The sequence below is a fragment of the Idiotropiscis lumnitzeri genome, chromosome 13 (genome assembly GCF_059441095.1).
Source record: "Idiotropiscis lumnitzeri isolate Australia: NSW breed Sydney's pygmy pipehorse chromosome 13, RoL_Ilum_1.0, whole genome shotgun sequence".
Taxonomy (NCBI): Eukaryota; Metazoa; Chordata; class Actinopteri; order Syngnathiformes; family Syngnathidae; genus Idiotropiscis; species Idiotropiscis lumnitzeri.
Genome location: NC_142403.1, coordinates 20,792,365 through 20,807,810, shown reverse-complemented (window position 1 = coordinate 20,807,810; position 15,446 = coordinate 20,792,365). Strand labels below are relative to the sequence as shown.

The window sequence follows — 15,446 nt, the reverse complement described above, 5'->3', positions numbered from 1 at the left end:
AAAGTGATACGTTTTTGTCTTCTTACTTGGTCCAGCACCCCCACGCATGTTTGAGTTCAAGAGAATAAAACGAGGGCTTAAAAATGACTGCAGTCAAGCCAGCCGCCACTCTTATTTCCCATACTGTGCCACACGGTGCATTACGGTAATGCGCAGAAAGCGCTTGTTGATGGCCACCTTCAAAATAAAAGCTGTGAAACTCAAGTATGCACGTCAGTGGTTTGGATTTCAAATAATGTTATTAAAGTTCTCTTTTCACCCAGGGGGAATGCAAACTGACTCAGAATTGCACCAAGAAATGGTATAAATCGAGATAGAAAGAGAAATCAATGTTAACTGTAGACCAATGGCTGATATTACAACTGAGTTCATAAAAATTCATTAAAAATTAAGTTTTCATTATCCCGCAACCAGACTAATGCCGAGGCACACTAGGCCACCCCAGGTATCCAACCAAGGTACTTTCATCAAAATCTGATGTGACATTTCAAAATAGAACGCAGAAGAAATCTCAAAATGTGTCTGCTCGAGTGCCCCACAAAGGAAAGTGACGCTCACAAGTTGTCACATTTCTACTACCAAGAAGACAAATGTCTCCCGTTGGCCATTGTCGTCTTCTCGTTGAAAGAAATGTTTTGTCGGGTGGACGTGGCGCTCCTGTTGTGACACTTGGCTGCCGCGTCCGCCAATAATTAACTTCAACTGCTTCCAAAAGTTTGGGGAGGGCGGACAAGCGGAAAAGAGACAAAAATGTACAGACGGGAAGTGCTGTTTTTTTTTTAATGATTTATTTGCAGACGTCGACGAGTCGCTCAGCACGGGCACGGCGTTCCGGGTTCCAGGTTCAGCGGCAGCCCTTTGCTGATCAGGAAAGCTTCTTGCTTGGGTTCGCGCCCGAGGAACTTTTTCAACATCTCCGACGCGTCCACCGAGCCGCCGGGACCGAGGATGCACTTCCTGTAGTCCAGACCCACCTGCGCGCAAAGACAAACGGCGTCACAAAGCGCTCGCAACGATGCGTGTCCGTCAACCTGCTCCATATTCCTCTTTGCGATTTGTGCTGCTCACCTTGGGGTTCATGATTCCTTCCTGCTTGAAGCGAGCGAAGAACATGTCCATGGAGAACACCTCGCTCCACAGGTAGCCGTAATATTGCGCGTCATAGCCGTCGGATAAATGGCCAAACGTTGCCGGCATGTTGGTGCCTGAGGACAGAGAACAACTCAATAAAAGCAGCATGAAGTCACGATATACAATTTGTTTCAAGTTTTCTTTTCGTCGCAAGATGAACGCAACGCAATTCGACTCAGCGAGCCGCTCCCGGAGGAATTGAAACGCTCACCGGGCGAAGCGGGAATTCCGAGCACTTCCCGGCAGAGTCGCGCATACTCATTGGCGGGGTCCAGGCCGCTGCGGGTGTGCAGCGCCTGATCCACCTTGGCCAGAACAATCTGCCTCAGGTTGAAGAGTCCTGCGCGCAGGTGATGTCATCAAGCGTGTGCGTGCGTGCGTGCAGGCGGGCGATGGCGGCGGACTGACCCGTGTTGGCGAGGCGAGACCGGATGAGTTTGTCGAGGAGCTGCTCAGGGATGGGCTGCTGCGTCTGGTAGTGTCGGGACATCCTGCGCAGAGGTTCCTTCTCCCACACCCAGTTCTCCAACATCTGAGACGGCGCCTCGACAAAGTCTCGCTCCACGTGGGTGCCGCTGAACATGGCATAGTCGGCCTACAAAACGCAAACACGCGCGTCTTTGTTGGACGAAGGAAAGAACTGGACAATATTTGTGGTGGAAATCGTTTGAAAATCATCACTGGTTTGATTTTGGAATGCGGAAGAATAAGAAAAGGCAACCGTTTCTCCCCTAAATATCAACTCTAAGTTGATTAAATTTGCCGTCTGACTAAGTGGTCGGCGTGGCTCGCGCTGACCTGCGCACAGAGCTGATGCATGACGTGTCCAAACTCGTGGAAGTACGTCTCCACCTCGTCGTGTTGCAGCAGCGACGGCGCCGTGGCCGTGGCCTTGCTGAAGTTGGCCACCATGGCGGCCACCGACATCTGACGGCGCCCGTCGGCCAGCAGACAGCCGGGCTGGAGTCCGAAACACGCCGCATGGCCGTACTTGCCCTCCCTGAGGGGGCCACAACACACACACACACACACACACACACACACACACACACACACACACACGCACGCACGCGCTTTAAACATGCCCTTAAGATGCTCTAAATTCAAAGGGATGCAACCACGAGCGGCCGGGGCCACCAAACTTTTTTGATTCCGAACGTCACTTTTTCGGTCATGATAAATGCAAAGGGCTGCCAGTTTGATGCGAGCGCACTTCTGAAATGTGATCAAATGACTTTGAATTATAAGTCAGAAAAGTGCGACCATATCCGCTTCAAAGACCAAGCGCGAAGTCAGTTGAGAAAATATTAAATTTTTGTGTAATGACAGTCGGAAATTGACTCACAAAGCAAAATGTCAAACGTCTCCGATGGGATGCGCGGATTTAAAAAGTTGCAAGAAGTGGCTCGGAGCAAGCAATTGGATGGCGCCGGGGCACTTTGACCTCAGTGGCGTGACTACACAGAAACATGCGCGCTTGAGAATCGGAGAGTTTTACGCAAAATGTTTCTCTTCTCTTTTCTCGCTCCTCTTATTGGGCCTTCGGTTTGTCCATCGCAGACGGTGGCAGCTCTGCTTACCTGGGGTACAGGTCCAGGTAGAACTGTCCCACCACCTGGCCCTGGCTGAGGTCCTTCACAGAGTAGACCTTGACGTCAGGGTGCCACACGGGGGCGCCGTCCAGCAGCTCAAACGTTAGACCCAGAAGCTCCTGGTAGATGTCCAGGAGACCTCGGGTCACCACGTCCATGGGGAAGTACTCCTTCAGGAGGTTCTGGTCCACGGCGTACTGGCTCTCCTCCACCTGGAAAAAAAAGAAATGAGCAACTTGAGGTCACCTCAGGTCAGCCTTTGAAGTCGTGCGCGGTGGCAGTCGCGGTCTGGCGGTGAGTCCCGAAAGTCTTTTTGGTCACCTGCGTCATGAAGTAGCGCGTGTCCCAGGCGTGAAGTTGCCCGTCGAAGGGCAACGCTCGCTTGCGGCACTCCTCCTCCTTCAACTTGAGGATGACCGCGCGCTCGGCGTCTCCCAGCGGTTTCAGCTTGCGGGAAAGATCCTCTGAGGAGAGCGACGGGACTCAAGATCCAAACAAGACGGAGAAGGACGTGCGATGCCGTCGCTGCTCACCAAGGAAGGCGGCCACCTGCTTGGCGGACTTGGCCATGTTCATCTCCAGCACGAAATCGGCGTGCGTGCCGAAGCCGAGGAGAGAGCTCTTCCGAGCTCGAAGTTCCACCATCTGCTTCAGCATCACCGAGTTCTCCTGCGAAGACGAAGCGCCGGCGTCACGCGAGGAGGAGCGGGAAAAGGCGAAAGCGCGAGGAGAAACGTGGTGAGGAGCGGGGAGGTCACCTCCTTGCAGCGCGAGTTGAAGGCCTCCTCCAGCGTCCTTCGGGTTTCGGGCACAGAACATTTCTTCATGGTGGGGAAGTAGTGAGGATACTTGAGCGTGACCTTCAGTTTCTCTCCATCTTTGTCCAGCGAGCTCAGGAAGTCTTCCGGCAGGCCGCCTGCAGGAGGAGGAGGAACGGGACAATGGAGAAAATGAAGAAAAACAAAAACGCAGAAGGAGGAAGAAGTCACAAAAGTTGAAGAAAAAAAAAAAAAAGAGAAACAAAAAGAAAGAGGAGGAAAAAGAAGATCAAGTCGGAGAAGGTGAAGAAAAAGAAGGAGAGGTAAGGAAGAACAGGATGAGGAAAAAGAAAAAATTGGAACACAAAGGAGGGAGAGGAAGATGAAAAAGAAGTCCGAAAAGTTGAAGAAAACAAAAGCGGAGGAAAAGAAAAAGAAGGAGGAGGCAAAGGCGACGCCCACCAAGTTGGTCCCTGCTGAAGGTCAGACTGGTGGTGTCCTCGTTCAAGTTCTTGTTGAAGTCGATGCACAAGTTGCTCAATGTCTTCTTGATGCTCTTGATCTCCTACATGCACACGCACGTGCACGCGCGCACACACACAAGTTGAAGCATGACGTTGAGGCGTTTGCCGGGCGGCGGCACTCGAACCTCTTGTGTGTCTTTGGGAAGGTGGAGGCCGTTCCTCTGGCCCAACTTGAGAAGGCGCTCCATGTAGCGCCGCGACTCGGCCGGCAGGGTGCTGCCCTCCAGCTTCTTCTGCGCACACGCACACACACACGTTGCCATCAAGGCGGCGGGGAACGGTTTTCAACGCAACCTCATCAAACACGACGGCTCACGGCGACCTGCAAAGCGACAATCCTCAGGTAGACGTCCTCCCTCATGCTCATCTCCACATCGAACTCGGACAAACGTTTGTCGGCTTGAGTGCTGGCCGCTCGCACGTCCTTGCAGGGAGAGACGTGCTGAGGGAAGTCCAGCGCGTTTCGCTGCACTGGAGGACAACGAAGGAGAAGGCGCTCGTTAGCCGCATTAGCATCCAACAGGCTAACTGAGAAGAGGCAAACCCTGGCCGTCCCCGGTTGACCTTTGACCTTCCCCCAAAACAGGAGCCTTCGGAAGCCCATCGGGGGAAAATGAGCCCGAGATTTCTTGCTTTTTGGATGCCATAACTTGACGACGCGGCGGCAAACGTATTCCAGACGCTTTTTTTTGTTTTGGCCCAAAGCGCTGACGTCGGCCATCTTTGGAGGGCAAACGCCGACTCGGCGTTCCTGCGCGCCTCAACAACGGCGGACAAACAAAAGGAGCATTCGACGCGTTTACATGGACGCAGCGCTCAGAGGTTTCTGGATGCGCGCCGAGCGCAAAATGCAACGCGAGCCGACACCAAAGCGGCACATTTAGGGAGTCGCCGATGAATTGGAGGAAGAGAAATATACATTCTATAAAATGCCATCACAATCATCAGATTATTTTGTTGAAATTAAAATGTGATTACAACTTAAATTCTCAGAACGTCAGCCTCTCACCAGCAAACATACTTTGATTTCCTTCAAATAAAGAAACAAACAAATCTGGATTCTTCAATAAAATTAAATAATGGTGAGTTGCAACCCAAATTTTGATTAACTTCAAAGGCGGATGACAGAAATGGTTGTGAGGCTGAAATTCGGAGTTATTGACCACCAAAGTTCAACGGCTCAATTTAATGACGGATGAGTTGCAGACACAAACCCGTGTAGTCCACCTCCACGTCGGCCAGTGCCTTTATGGTGTTCTGGAAGGTGACGGCGTCCAGGTCCAGAGCGCCCACGGCATCGTAAACCTTCTTAGTGTTGGCCATGAGCCTGTCGGCCATCTGGCAGATCTGCTCGGCGTTCAGATCCCATCGCAGGCGGTTTACCGGGCACATGCCGCCGCCGCCGCCGCTTCCCAATGCCGCCTCACCTGAAAGGCAGGATGGAAATGAGGTCATCAAACAAGTTAACCCGTTTGGTGACGTATGTATCCATGTCTGATGACGGCGCTCCAGCTCCATCTCCGGCCGCTCCAAAACGGCGAGCGTGTGTACGTTTACGTTACCTTTGCCCGTTAAGGACTCAGTGGTCGGCTGAATGTTGCTTGAATGTTCAGAAACCCTCTTGGGGCTGTTTTATACTCAAATGAATTTACACATACTCATTTCCTGCTTAGACAGGAAGCTGTCATAAATCAGGAACTGATGACTGGCACAACTGTTTTCTGGGTATATTTTCATCATCCTCTTCTCGCTCAAAGGTCCAATATGACATCAAAATCACATTTGCCCAAGCAATTCAGGATTGCCATTAGTATGAAAGGCGACAATTTTAAAATCCTCAATACCTGATGGAAAATATGACTGAAATCCAAGAAGTTATTTTTTAATTAATGATCATTTTTATTAACCGTTACTGACGAAACCATACACGAGCGAGCCTTAATCAGCTCCTGTGAGATATTGAAAAGGTATTTCGCTGACTGACTGCGGGGCGGTTCAGATTATGTCAAATGTCAGAGAGGCCGTTTGCTTCGGGGATGAAGTGAGCGAAGCTGCTAGCATGATCGGGTTGCGCACCAGCCAGCCAACCAGCTAAGCCGGCTAGCTAACCAGCGAAGAGCAGTCGTGTTCGCTTCGCTCTCGACAATCTTCGCATAAAATATAAAACCTTTTCGCTTTTGTGCTCACCTGTGGGGCTCATGTTGACGTCTTTCCACAGTTCGCTCACCAATCGCCAGTCGCGAGACGCGCGTGGTCCTTTTGTGCCACTGGAGAGCGGCTACCAAGTGCCCGGAAAAGGACGCCAAGAACATCCGGTTACGGATTTCAAATACAAACTTAGCGTCTTGATGACACACTGACGAAATGTGTACTTGTGTCGTCATTTAAGGACATGACAGTCGACGCTGTATTTTTCTCAATCCACTTGATATTTTCAAAAATGTTTACAATCGCTCACGAAACATTTGGACTGAAATTACAAATCACATGTGCTCTTATTTTATACGCTGTATCGGAAAAGAAACGAGGGCCGTTTCCGGTATAGAAATTCTAGTAGAGTGTAACTTGTACGTGTATTTTTATTTTTTTTTACAATGTCTATCAATGTTTTTTTTATTTGTATTAAGTTCATTTTGTCTTATTATTCTTTATATTTTGACTGATTCATTTATAGCAGACAAAGAAAAAACAAACAAACAAGATCACAGAGGAATGTTTGCCGTACGTTCCGGAACGTATCCAAAGAGCAATGAGAAAATACAATATTAACACACCAGTCAAACCACACACAACTCTCCGCCAAATACTGGAACACCCAAAAGACAAAATGCACCCGGAAAACAAATGTAACTCCATTTACGAAATTCCGTGCAAATCATGCAATAAAGCATACATTGGGGAGTCAAGAAGGAGTTTAAACACAAGGAAGAAAGAACACAAGACCGAGTGTGCGAGGGAGACGGCAAAAAGATAAACAAGAGCAATAAAAGAACAAGCACAACAAGAACATTACAAATCAGGCATCACCGACCACCGCAAAAGAGAAAAGCAGATCATGGACTGGGAGAAGGCCAGGGTCATCCGCACCGAAGAGAACAAACATCAGCGCTGGATCAGGGAGGCCATTGAGATCCGCAAGCGAGGCAGCGACGAGGGAGCCTTCATCCTCTCGACCACCTGGAGCAGCATCTTGGAAAAGTGAATGGACAGCTGGGGGCGTGGCTTGCCTGTCATTTTTTGACAGGTAAGTCACGCCCTCATGGAACATCAGCTGATAAAGACGAGTCACAAGACACCATCACGTGACACTCTGGAGAAGGCGAAAGACTAAAAAAATAACCTAAAACGACTTTTTCTGCTAAAAATGAATCACTCTCACAAGGTTCATTTGTCATAATGAAATCCTTGCGACTTATTTCAAGTTCATCGTTTATAATGAATTATCATTAATTCCCTAATTAATATTCCATGCATACGTAAAGTAGCTTATTTTGTTACGTTTAAATAAACCAATTCTTGAATAGTTTGATTTTTAAGGTATGGAAAATGTACATATTCTTTATTAATTTGACATCATTGAGTTATGGTAAAGTGACAAATACCATTAAAATGTGTGTTTCATTGAAGAATAACTTTATTATTAATAATACTATTGTTGTTATTAGGGTGAGAAATTCACAAACGTAACAAACTACAGCTGTAATAGATGCAATAAAAAGATATAAATAAGATATTATTTTTACTATACTACTAACAATGACTTGATATAAAATACAATAAAAATTCAAGAAATTATACAAATTAAAAAAAACTAAATAAGCAACATTTCCACCTCACTTTACTAGAAGAGTGACATTTGTTCAATGAATTCAACTGAGGGGGCAAAAGTTAGTTTGGGAGCCAATTTTTATATTATTTATGTTCCAAAAGAAAAGAAAATCTACAAAACTGTCTTGTAAAAAAAAAATGGTCAAAGTTTCATCCGCATCGTGATAAAGATCATAAAGTCTTCTATGATTACTAATAAAGTGCATTTGAACTGACTTAAGTGATGAAAAGAACATTTTCATGTATGGTTGACTTGCGAGCAAGACGGAAAACACCAGAAAGAAAAAGAAGTCCAACATGAAGCTCCTCCTCCTTTGGACCAGGCCACGCCTTCTCTTGGTGCTCACGCGCCAAGCTGAGTACACAAACATTACAATGCTACAAGTTCAAATTCAAAAGGCAAAATGGACTGAATTGAAAATGCTGCGCCTTTTTTGTTCACAATGAACGTTTCGGTACAGACTGCAATTGTGTCAGCTGCAAAGGGAAGCCTGCACATCCATTTTCGATGACAAAGCTGTCTTTGAAAAAGAAATGTAATTATTATACATTTGAATTCATGTCTGTGTAATAAATTAAGCCAAAAACATTTTTGTTGTTGTTGTGTTGATGCGGGCGTCAGCGGCAGGTGCGATACGAGAACAACTTGAACGTGAACAGCGAGCGGCCGTTGGAGTTAGCCGGGATTCGACGCCACAGAGACGATGTGCAGCTCGGCGTTTTAGTCAAAAATGTTCCTCCAAAAGCGAGCCCATGTGATGTTTTAAAAAATAATTCCTTTGTAGATTGGAGTAAACGGCAGCAGATAAAGAACATCTCGGATTTAATTCTCCTTTAAAAATGAATAACTCAAATGCTATCCTACGAACAAAGCTTACGTTTGCATCAAGAAAGACAGCCTCCTAAGTAGAGGTCTTAAACAAGAACTCGACCCAGGCTGGATTTTTTTGGAGAATTTTTTCAAAAAAAAACAAATAGGCATCTCATTGGGGATTCACCTTTGTAACGTGTGGTCAGGTACCATTTTGAAAGAGAAATGCTCAAATGCTAACATGCTAACACTTGCTATGCTAACACACAGCAAGGACAGAATGAGTTGCAATTGCGAAATTTCAAATGAGTTGCTAAATTACCTCCGTCGTGGACAGTCAAAAAGGGGCAGGGCAAGGGGCGGGGCTAGGATAATGAGGTTGTGGGACTTGTTATTCTGAAAGGGTCATTGAGGGGGAGAAAGTGGAGCAACATGCTAGCATGCTAACTGCTGGCTTACCTGCTCGTTAACCCAGGAAAGGCTGAAGGGGGTTTGATGATGTTAACGGAGCTAAAAGATGTCCCTCGTGGATTTTGAAGTGTTGGACTTTGGACGGAACATACCTCTTTCTCTTCGCTCGGAGAAGAGATTTTTTTTCTTCTCGCAGAACTTTCTCCAGTCACACTTGGCAGACTTTTTGCTTCGGGTGACACCACGGCTTTGTTTTTAACCAGGGTGGACAAAACTGAACAGAACACAGCAGGACGGAGAGCCAATGAGGACTGATCGGAAGGATCCTAAACTGGTTGAGACAAGTCTGTACTGGTCTGGAGGACAAGTGGACAGCAGAATCCAGAAGTCCAGGCAGGTCTAGACCTGGGTGCAACAGTTAAGCGAGAACAAGATGGGAACAGGCCAGTTCATGCACGGACAAGGAAAAGTGATTCAGAAGTGGACGTGGTCTGTTCTGGACAAAACGGACCTTCACTGACGTGGAACGACTTTCTAACTCGAACCGTACAAACCTTTTCGTGTTTCTAAACAAAAGCCTGGGGATATTTTTGGGTGACAGAAAATGGAACGCCGTCGCCCGAGCGCACCTCCCCGGGGGCAAGTCCTAAACATGTTTAGGTTTTAGGTGACATATTTCAGTGTAGACCTCCGTAATACCTTCCCTGGTGAGGTTCTCGGCCGCGCTCATGGCCTTCCCGCTGAGGTCGCTGACCATGTTGTCCACGGTGGCTTCGTGACGGAGAAAAACGGGTCGGACTACCCGGTTATAGAGGACCTGGGATCCGTTCCAGGCCACGGGGGCCATGCACCACAACAGGAACAGACACTGTGGGGACGGACAAGAAGACCAGCAGGAACGTGACGCACGTTCAAGTGTTGGAGGCGAGGAAGTTACCTTAAAGGCGTAGTAGAAGGGGAACCAGTAGAGGAAAATGTCTGAGAAGAACTCCCCCAAACTGAAGACTCCGTAGACCACCCAGTAGGTCAGCCATTTTGTGTCGTCTTCTTTGCTGGGGCTCTCGATGGCTTTGACTCTGAACACACAATTGTCATCGAAGGACTATGTGGACCACGAGAACCTTCTGGAAGGTTTCAGTCTCTTGACTAGCACATGAACCCAAAGCGGGATTCCAAGAATCTGAAATAAATGCTTAAATGGCATATTCTAGTCTAGAGTATATCGAGGAACTTGGGAGGGACTCACGAGTAGTACGCCGGGTACACAAAACCGATCAGGTTGCAGAGGAGGGAGGCGCCGTAACCGTAGACTAGGTAGAATCCCGTCACTGAGACGGCACCTGAGGGAAGGCCACAAGACACCAGATAAAAACGGTCGCTTGGTCGCACACGTGCGGGCGTCGTCATTGATTGCATTTGTTTGGATGTTGATGAAGTACGCCGCATGAAAATCGGGTGAGGAACGAGCTTGTTAGGACTTTCAATTTTCAATGTGCACGCTCTGCCCTTGACGGCAACATCGGCCCCCGCCCACATGGAACGCGACGTAGGCACGGGAGTTTGCCGGGCCTGCTTCTGTGCTTCTGTGATGTGGACTTTGCGCTGGAAGTTCCTCCGTGGACTCATTGAATTCGTTCCGGCACCGGGCCAAACTCGAGTTGCAATCTTAGCTGAGCATCCGCACGCCTTATTATCTGAGACAACAAGGTGCCATGTGGCTTCGTCTTCAGCGGATTAAGGAAATCCTCTTGGGACCTCAACAAACGCACACACGAACACACACACTCGCACGGAGCACTACAGCATACCAGCGGCGAGGATCTTCTTCTTGACTCCCGTCTTCTCCTCAACCTTCCCCAGGAAGTCCGTGACGACGTTCTTGTCGTTGAGGAACTTCTCGGCTCGTTCTTTGGCCGCAGACAGGAAGCTGAGCAGCCCCATGTCCTCGATGTCCTCGATGTCCTCGATGGGGTTGGCGGAGGAAGACGAGCGAGTGCCCGAGGATGAAGAGCACCTGATTAAAGCCCTCAACACCTGCTGCACGCGAGGGGGCGGGGCAGTCTGAGGGGGATCAAAGCAGGTCACTCATTGGGCCAAATGAAAGATGATGTCACGTTGCCATGGCGACGCTTAGGCTTTGGGTGAAGTGCCACTCTCAGTTCAGGTTTACTCTCAAACTGAACATAAAACAAAGAGAGCGACATCTTGTGTACTTCAAACAACCAAACAACCTCGTCAATATTAGTTCAAGGCGACCTCATAATCCCAAATGTTATTGATTCGCATAAATAATCGGTTTGTTCCGTCCTTTCAAGAAAGACAAAGAGTGAATGAACACATGCAGACAGACACCCTCAAGATACTCACAGGCATCTCGTCTCGCAGCTTCGTGTTCATTCTTCTTTCTGTCTTCTCGTGCCACCCGGGAGGCGTTCAGTCGGCGTTTTGCGAGCAGGAATGCAGAGCAGGCCACCACACGCACGCCTGCCGATCCCGAGCGAGACTTCGGTCTGCACTGCGAGTCCGGCTGACATGCGAGGATACCGCGGTGTCAAGTACTTCTTGTTTGTCTTCTGCTACATCTTCTGGGTCAGTACAACCGTTTCCTGTTCTTCTTTCTTGATTACGAGAGGCACGCGCCAGTCAAAGGGCCTTCCTCGCTGGGCTGGGGTCTTGTTGGTGAGCAAACGACGACTGGAGACTTCAAACACGTGATTTGATTTTTGCCAGCGACTTTTTCAAGTGTTCAGCAGGTGTCGGAGACGTTGCGACTACTTCTGTCCGTAACTGGGAAGACGTTTGCGCGAAGCCTCTTAATCACAAAAGAGTCTGAAAGGCTTTTGCAAGCCAAGAAAATGTGTCAAAATATGGGAGAGCCCACCTGCAACTGGCAATGGTGGAGGGAGGGGGGGGGGTGGTTAGTGTGAATGTGACGCAGCAGAAAATCGCAAGCCGTCATGAAATGCACCGTGAGTGACGCATGTGAGAACGTCTCGAGCCCTCGTCCTTGCCTTGCGCACGTAAAAATGACATCGGTCCTCCACATACCGAGGTGAGGCGGAAAAGAGCCAGAATGCGCACACGAACCCCGACTGGTTATATTTCGGACATTTGGCGACGCTAAAGTCGCGTCAACTCGAAGGAGGCAGAAGACGGCTGACAGCGGGCAGCTTGCAGGCGGGCATGGATCTTTAAGACGACGACGATGATGATGATGATGATGACGATGATGACGATTCAGGTCATCCAGAGTTTTGTTCTGCTGTTGTTCAGGTGTTGAGCGCCGTCCTGATTGCGGTGGGAATCTACGCCAAGGTCGCCAAAGAGAAAGGTGAGACCTCTCCTGCACTTAAGTGGGAAGAGCGACCTTCACCCAAAAAGATGTGCCAGACTTGCATTTCCTGTCCCCGATGACCACGGCTATGCTATTCGTAAATCTCAACCAAGTGCACAGGACACTCGAGACGCTTACAAGAAGTTAGCGTAACGTTCCAGGAAGTCAGCAAGTCGGTGCAATGTTTCAGGAAGTGATTATAATTTGGACAGGAAGTGGATGTCCCCCCCACCGGGAAGTGATTGTAATGTTAGAGGCGAGGACGCAGATATGAAGATGTACAATATGCCAGCGTGATGTCGCTGTCCGACGAAGCGCCGAATCGAGGCGGCGACTATGATGGGAGGGGCGAGTCTCCCTTCAAAGACAAAGCATGGACATTGAAAAGAAATTGTAACTCTCTCATTTGTCACAAGAGTGCCTTTTTTTGTCAATGCCAAAATGTGTGCGATCAATGTAGAACATTTGGTCAATAACCGAACAATCGATTTGCTTTTCTTGCTGTGCGCACACGTGGAATTCGTCGGTGACATTGCCGGACCTAGCTTAGCATGAGCGGAGGAACGCATCTCAAAAGGGGCGTGTCCTACCGACTGAAACTTCAAATATAAATATGACATTTGTGTGTTCAGATGTTGTGGACACTTTGACGTTGGACCCTGCTCTGCTCCTGATGGCGATTGGCTCTTTGACCTTCTGCATCACATTCCTCGGATGTTTCGGCGCGCTGCGCAACGTTACCTGCTTGCTCAAGACGGTATGACGTCACACATCATAAGACGACGACACCTCATCTTCACGTCTTCACGTCATGAATTCGCAGCATGAAGACTTCATTCCTGCTTTTGTTTTTTTGGTAGTTTGCATCCATCCTGGCGCTGTTGCTCCTCCTGCAGCTGACAGCAGGAATTGCTGCATATCTCTTCACCGACGTGGTAGGACGCCAGCGTTTCCTGGGCGGGACACGTGACCACTTGGTCGCTACTTTGTAGAATAACAGCTTTTTTTTTTTTTTCCACAAATGCAGCGTGTGTGTTGAGTAGAAGTAGGCTCCAAGCAGCACACAAACGTCGTCGAGCACACAAGTTTGCTCGTGTACTTGTGCTGCTTGTATGCCAATCTTCCGCTAGTGTGCACAAATCAAACTTTTACAGGAGTGGAGGAAAAAAAAGTGTTCTACTCGTGCGCTCACTTGTTTAACTAGCGAGGACGAAGGGTGTCTTCGAGCAGAATCGGCAGGATGTAAAATCAACGATTTCTTTGGTGACGTGAGAAAACCTTTGTTGCGAAGATGATGGAGCGGACGGAGCGCCTGATGATGAAAACCGTCATTCGCTATCGGGAGGATCGCGACTTGGAGAACGCCATCGACTTTGTCCAGAAGAAGGTATGAGCATCCCGGACGGAGCGGCCCCGCGCGCACGGGACTTTTTTCATACGACGCTGTCCTCGTGTAGTTTGAGTGCTGCGGCGTGGAGGGATACCAGGATTGGTCCCGGAACGTCTACTTTGAGTGCTCCGACGCCAATCCCAGCTTGGAGGCCTGCGGAGTTCCGTTCTCCTGTTGCGTTGTCCCCGGCAACCAGGTCAGTCGCTCTCTCCTTCCGGAAGCATCCAGAAAATGCAAAAAAGTGAGGACACCGCTGGCGAGAGAGGGTTTTTTTTGTTTGTTTTTTGTTTTTTTTTTTAAGACGGGGCGGGCGCTTCGACTTCTTGTTTGGCGTGAAAGTAGAGAGAGGGAGTCCTACGTAGATGCCAAGCGAGCGGCAAGAACATGGAGCGCTTCAACTGTCGAGCAACTTCAGCAGGCGACAGAACCAACAAATCAGACCCAATTATCCGAATAATGCTCGTCGCTTTGCACTCATTCCGGCAGAATCGCGCTCATTCAATCTCGTTTAAATCTGGACTCCAAATCAAAAAGACAAAAATCAACGTCGCACTGCCTTCTACCGATTTTTTCGAGGGTACCAACTTCGGCCTTTGACCTGTCCTTGGCGCTAACCTGCCGTCGCCGTGTCCTCGCCAGTCGGTGCTGAACACCATGTGCGGCTTTGGGGTGCAACGACAGGACCGGTCACGGGCCCAGCAAGACGTCTACCCGGACGGATGTTTGGACAAGATCGCGCAGTGGCTCAAGCAAAATGTCAGAGTGGCGGGCGGCCTCGCCGGCGGGCTGCTCCTTTTACAGGTCAAACAAAAATCATGTTCAACTAAAATGTCATTAGTTTTGGAGCAAAAAGAAAGGCTATCAAAGAAATTTCAAGTGCGTGTATTGTTCCTGCTAAAAATAAAAAAAACAGCAAATTGTTTGACTTGAAGGAAATGATTTGATGAATTCAAGGCCATTTTTGTTTTTGTGCCTTTTTTTCCGCCAGGCCTGCATGATGTCGCTTGCGTGGATTCAAGTGTGTTGGATCAACAAAGTGGAGCGTCGCAAGGCGGCGCGAGCGAGCAGAAGTGCATCGTCGCAGAAGAAAGACGACTTGTGGTTTCCCGCCTTTGCTGACTTTGACGACCAATAGCCCGTTGCCGTGCTGACCACAAGCGACGGCTGATTGCAAGCGGTTAGCGCAAAACACACGCAGACTAAAGCTACTCGGTGGGTCAACACTGAACAGCTTCGTTTCGCAAACGTCGGTCCACAAACGATCAATCTTCGGACGATGAAGACGGATTGCAACAAAAATGCCGAATTGGTCACACGTGGGAGAGGTATCAGGATGAATATTATGAAGCATGTGCATCATCTTTCATCAAATAAGACGTCGTCTTGGGTTGTACGAGCACGCGCTTTGTTCCATAAATGATTCGGGATATTTTCACCAAGTTTGTGTAAATAAATCGGACGGGAACTTGTGTTGTTGAGCGTAGCGTTAAGCGGGAGTGAGCTGAGCATTCGACAGATGAGGTCAGCTCACGATCGAAGCGACCAATAGCGGCGTTTTCAAGATGCACGCTTGCCACCTGTCATGGCGCGCTGCGTTTGGGCGGCCATTTGGATTACCTCCGCTTTCCGTGCACGTACCACATTCGCGCTTTTCAACAACTAGCTCG

General features: G+C 48.7%; 3 protein-coding genes across 9 annotated transcripts; 1 reads left to right on the top strand and 2 right to left on the bottom strand.

The window, feature by feature from the left end:
- Nucleotides 1-769: 769 nt before the first annotated feature.
- thop1 (thimet oligopeptidase 1) lies at nt 770-7,115 on the bottom strand. Of its 2 annotated transcripts, XM_088312800.1 has the most exons (15): nt 7,093-7,115; nt 6,193-6,283; nt 5,220-5,432; nt 4,328-4,476; nt 4,131-4,238; nt 3,944-4,046; nt 3,482-3,639; nt 3,257-3,392; nt 3,045-3,187; nt 2,712-2,935; nt 1,930-2,131; nt 1,540-1,726; nt 1,343-1,471; nt 1,069-1,205; nt 770-974 (listed from the first exon to the last, which is right to left on the bottom strand). In XM_088312800.1, the coding sequence occupies exons 2-15, from the start codon at nt 6,203-6,205 to the stop codon at nt 813-815; spliced, it is 2,064 nt and encodes a 687-aa protein (XP_088168926.1). In that variant the 5' UTR covers nt 6,206-6,283; nt 7,093-7,115; the 3' UTR covers nt 770-812. The 2 variants fall into 2 exon arrangements, with proteins under 2 accessions (XP_088168926.1, XP_088168927.1); XM_088312801.1 differs by lacking the exons at nt 6,193-6,283; nt 7,093-7,115 and adding an exon at nt 5,568-5,793.
- Nucleotides 6,375-11,952, bottom strand: reep6 (receptor accessory protein 6). 5 transcript variants are annotated; one of them, XM_088312806.1, is made up of 8 exons: nt 11,423-11,952; nt 10,864-11,116; nt 10,302-10,395; nt 9,993-10,131; nt 9,755-9,923; nt 9,208-9,329; nt 9,104-9,125; nt 6,375-7,261 (listed from the first exon to the last, which is right to left on the bottom strand). In XM_088312806.1, exons 1-7 carry the CDS (start codon nt 11,450-11,452, stop codon nt 9,111-9,113), a joined length of 822 nt encoding a protein of 273 aa, XP_088168932.1. In that variant the 5' UTR covers nt 11,453-11,952; the 3' UTR covers nt 6,375-7,261; nt 9,104-9,110. The 5 variants fall into 5 exon arrangements, with proteins under 5 accessions (XP_088168932.1, XP_088168931.1, XP_088168934.1 ...); XM_088312805.1 differs by having other exon boundaries at nt 6,375-7,194; XM_088312808.1 differs by having other exon boundaries at nt 6,375-7,182.
- On the top strand, nt 10,805-15,218 carry LOC148325048 (tetraspanin-33). Of its 2 annotated transcripts, none has more exons than XM_088312802.1 (8): nt 10,805-11,734; nt 12,329-12,386; nt 13,022-13,146; nt 13,250-13,324; nt 13,681-13,776; nt 13,847-13,975; nt 14,419-14,580; nt 14,768-15,218. In XM_088312802.1, the coding sequence occupies exons 1-8, from the start codon at nt 11,513-11,515 to the stop codon at nt 14,912-14,914; spliced, it is 1,014 nt and encodes a 337-aa protein (XP_088168928.1). In that variant the 5' UTR covers nt 10,805-11,512; the 3' UTR covers nt 14,915-15,218. The 2 variants fall into 2 exon arrangements, with proteins under 2 accessions (XP_088168928.1, XP_088168929.1); XM_088312803.1 differs by having other exon boundaries at nt 10,808-11,644.
- The last annotated feature ends 228 nt before the right edge of the window (nt 15,219-15,446 follow it).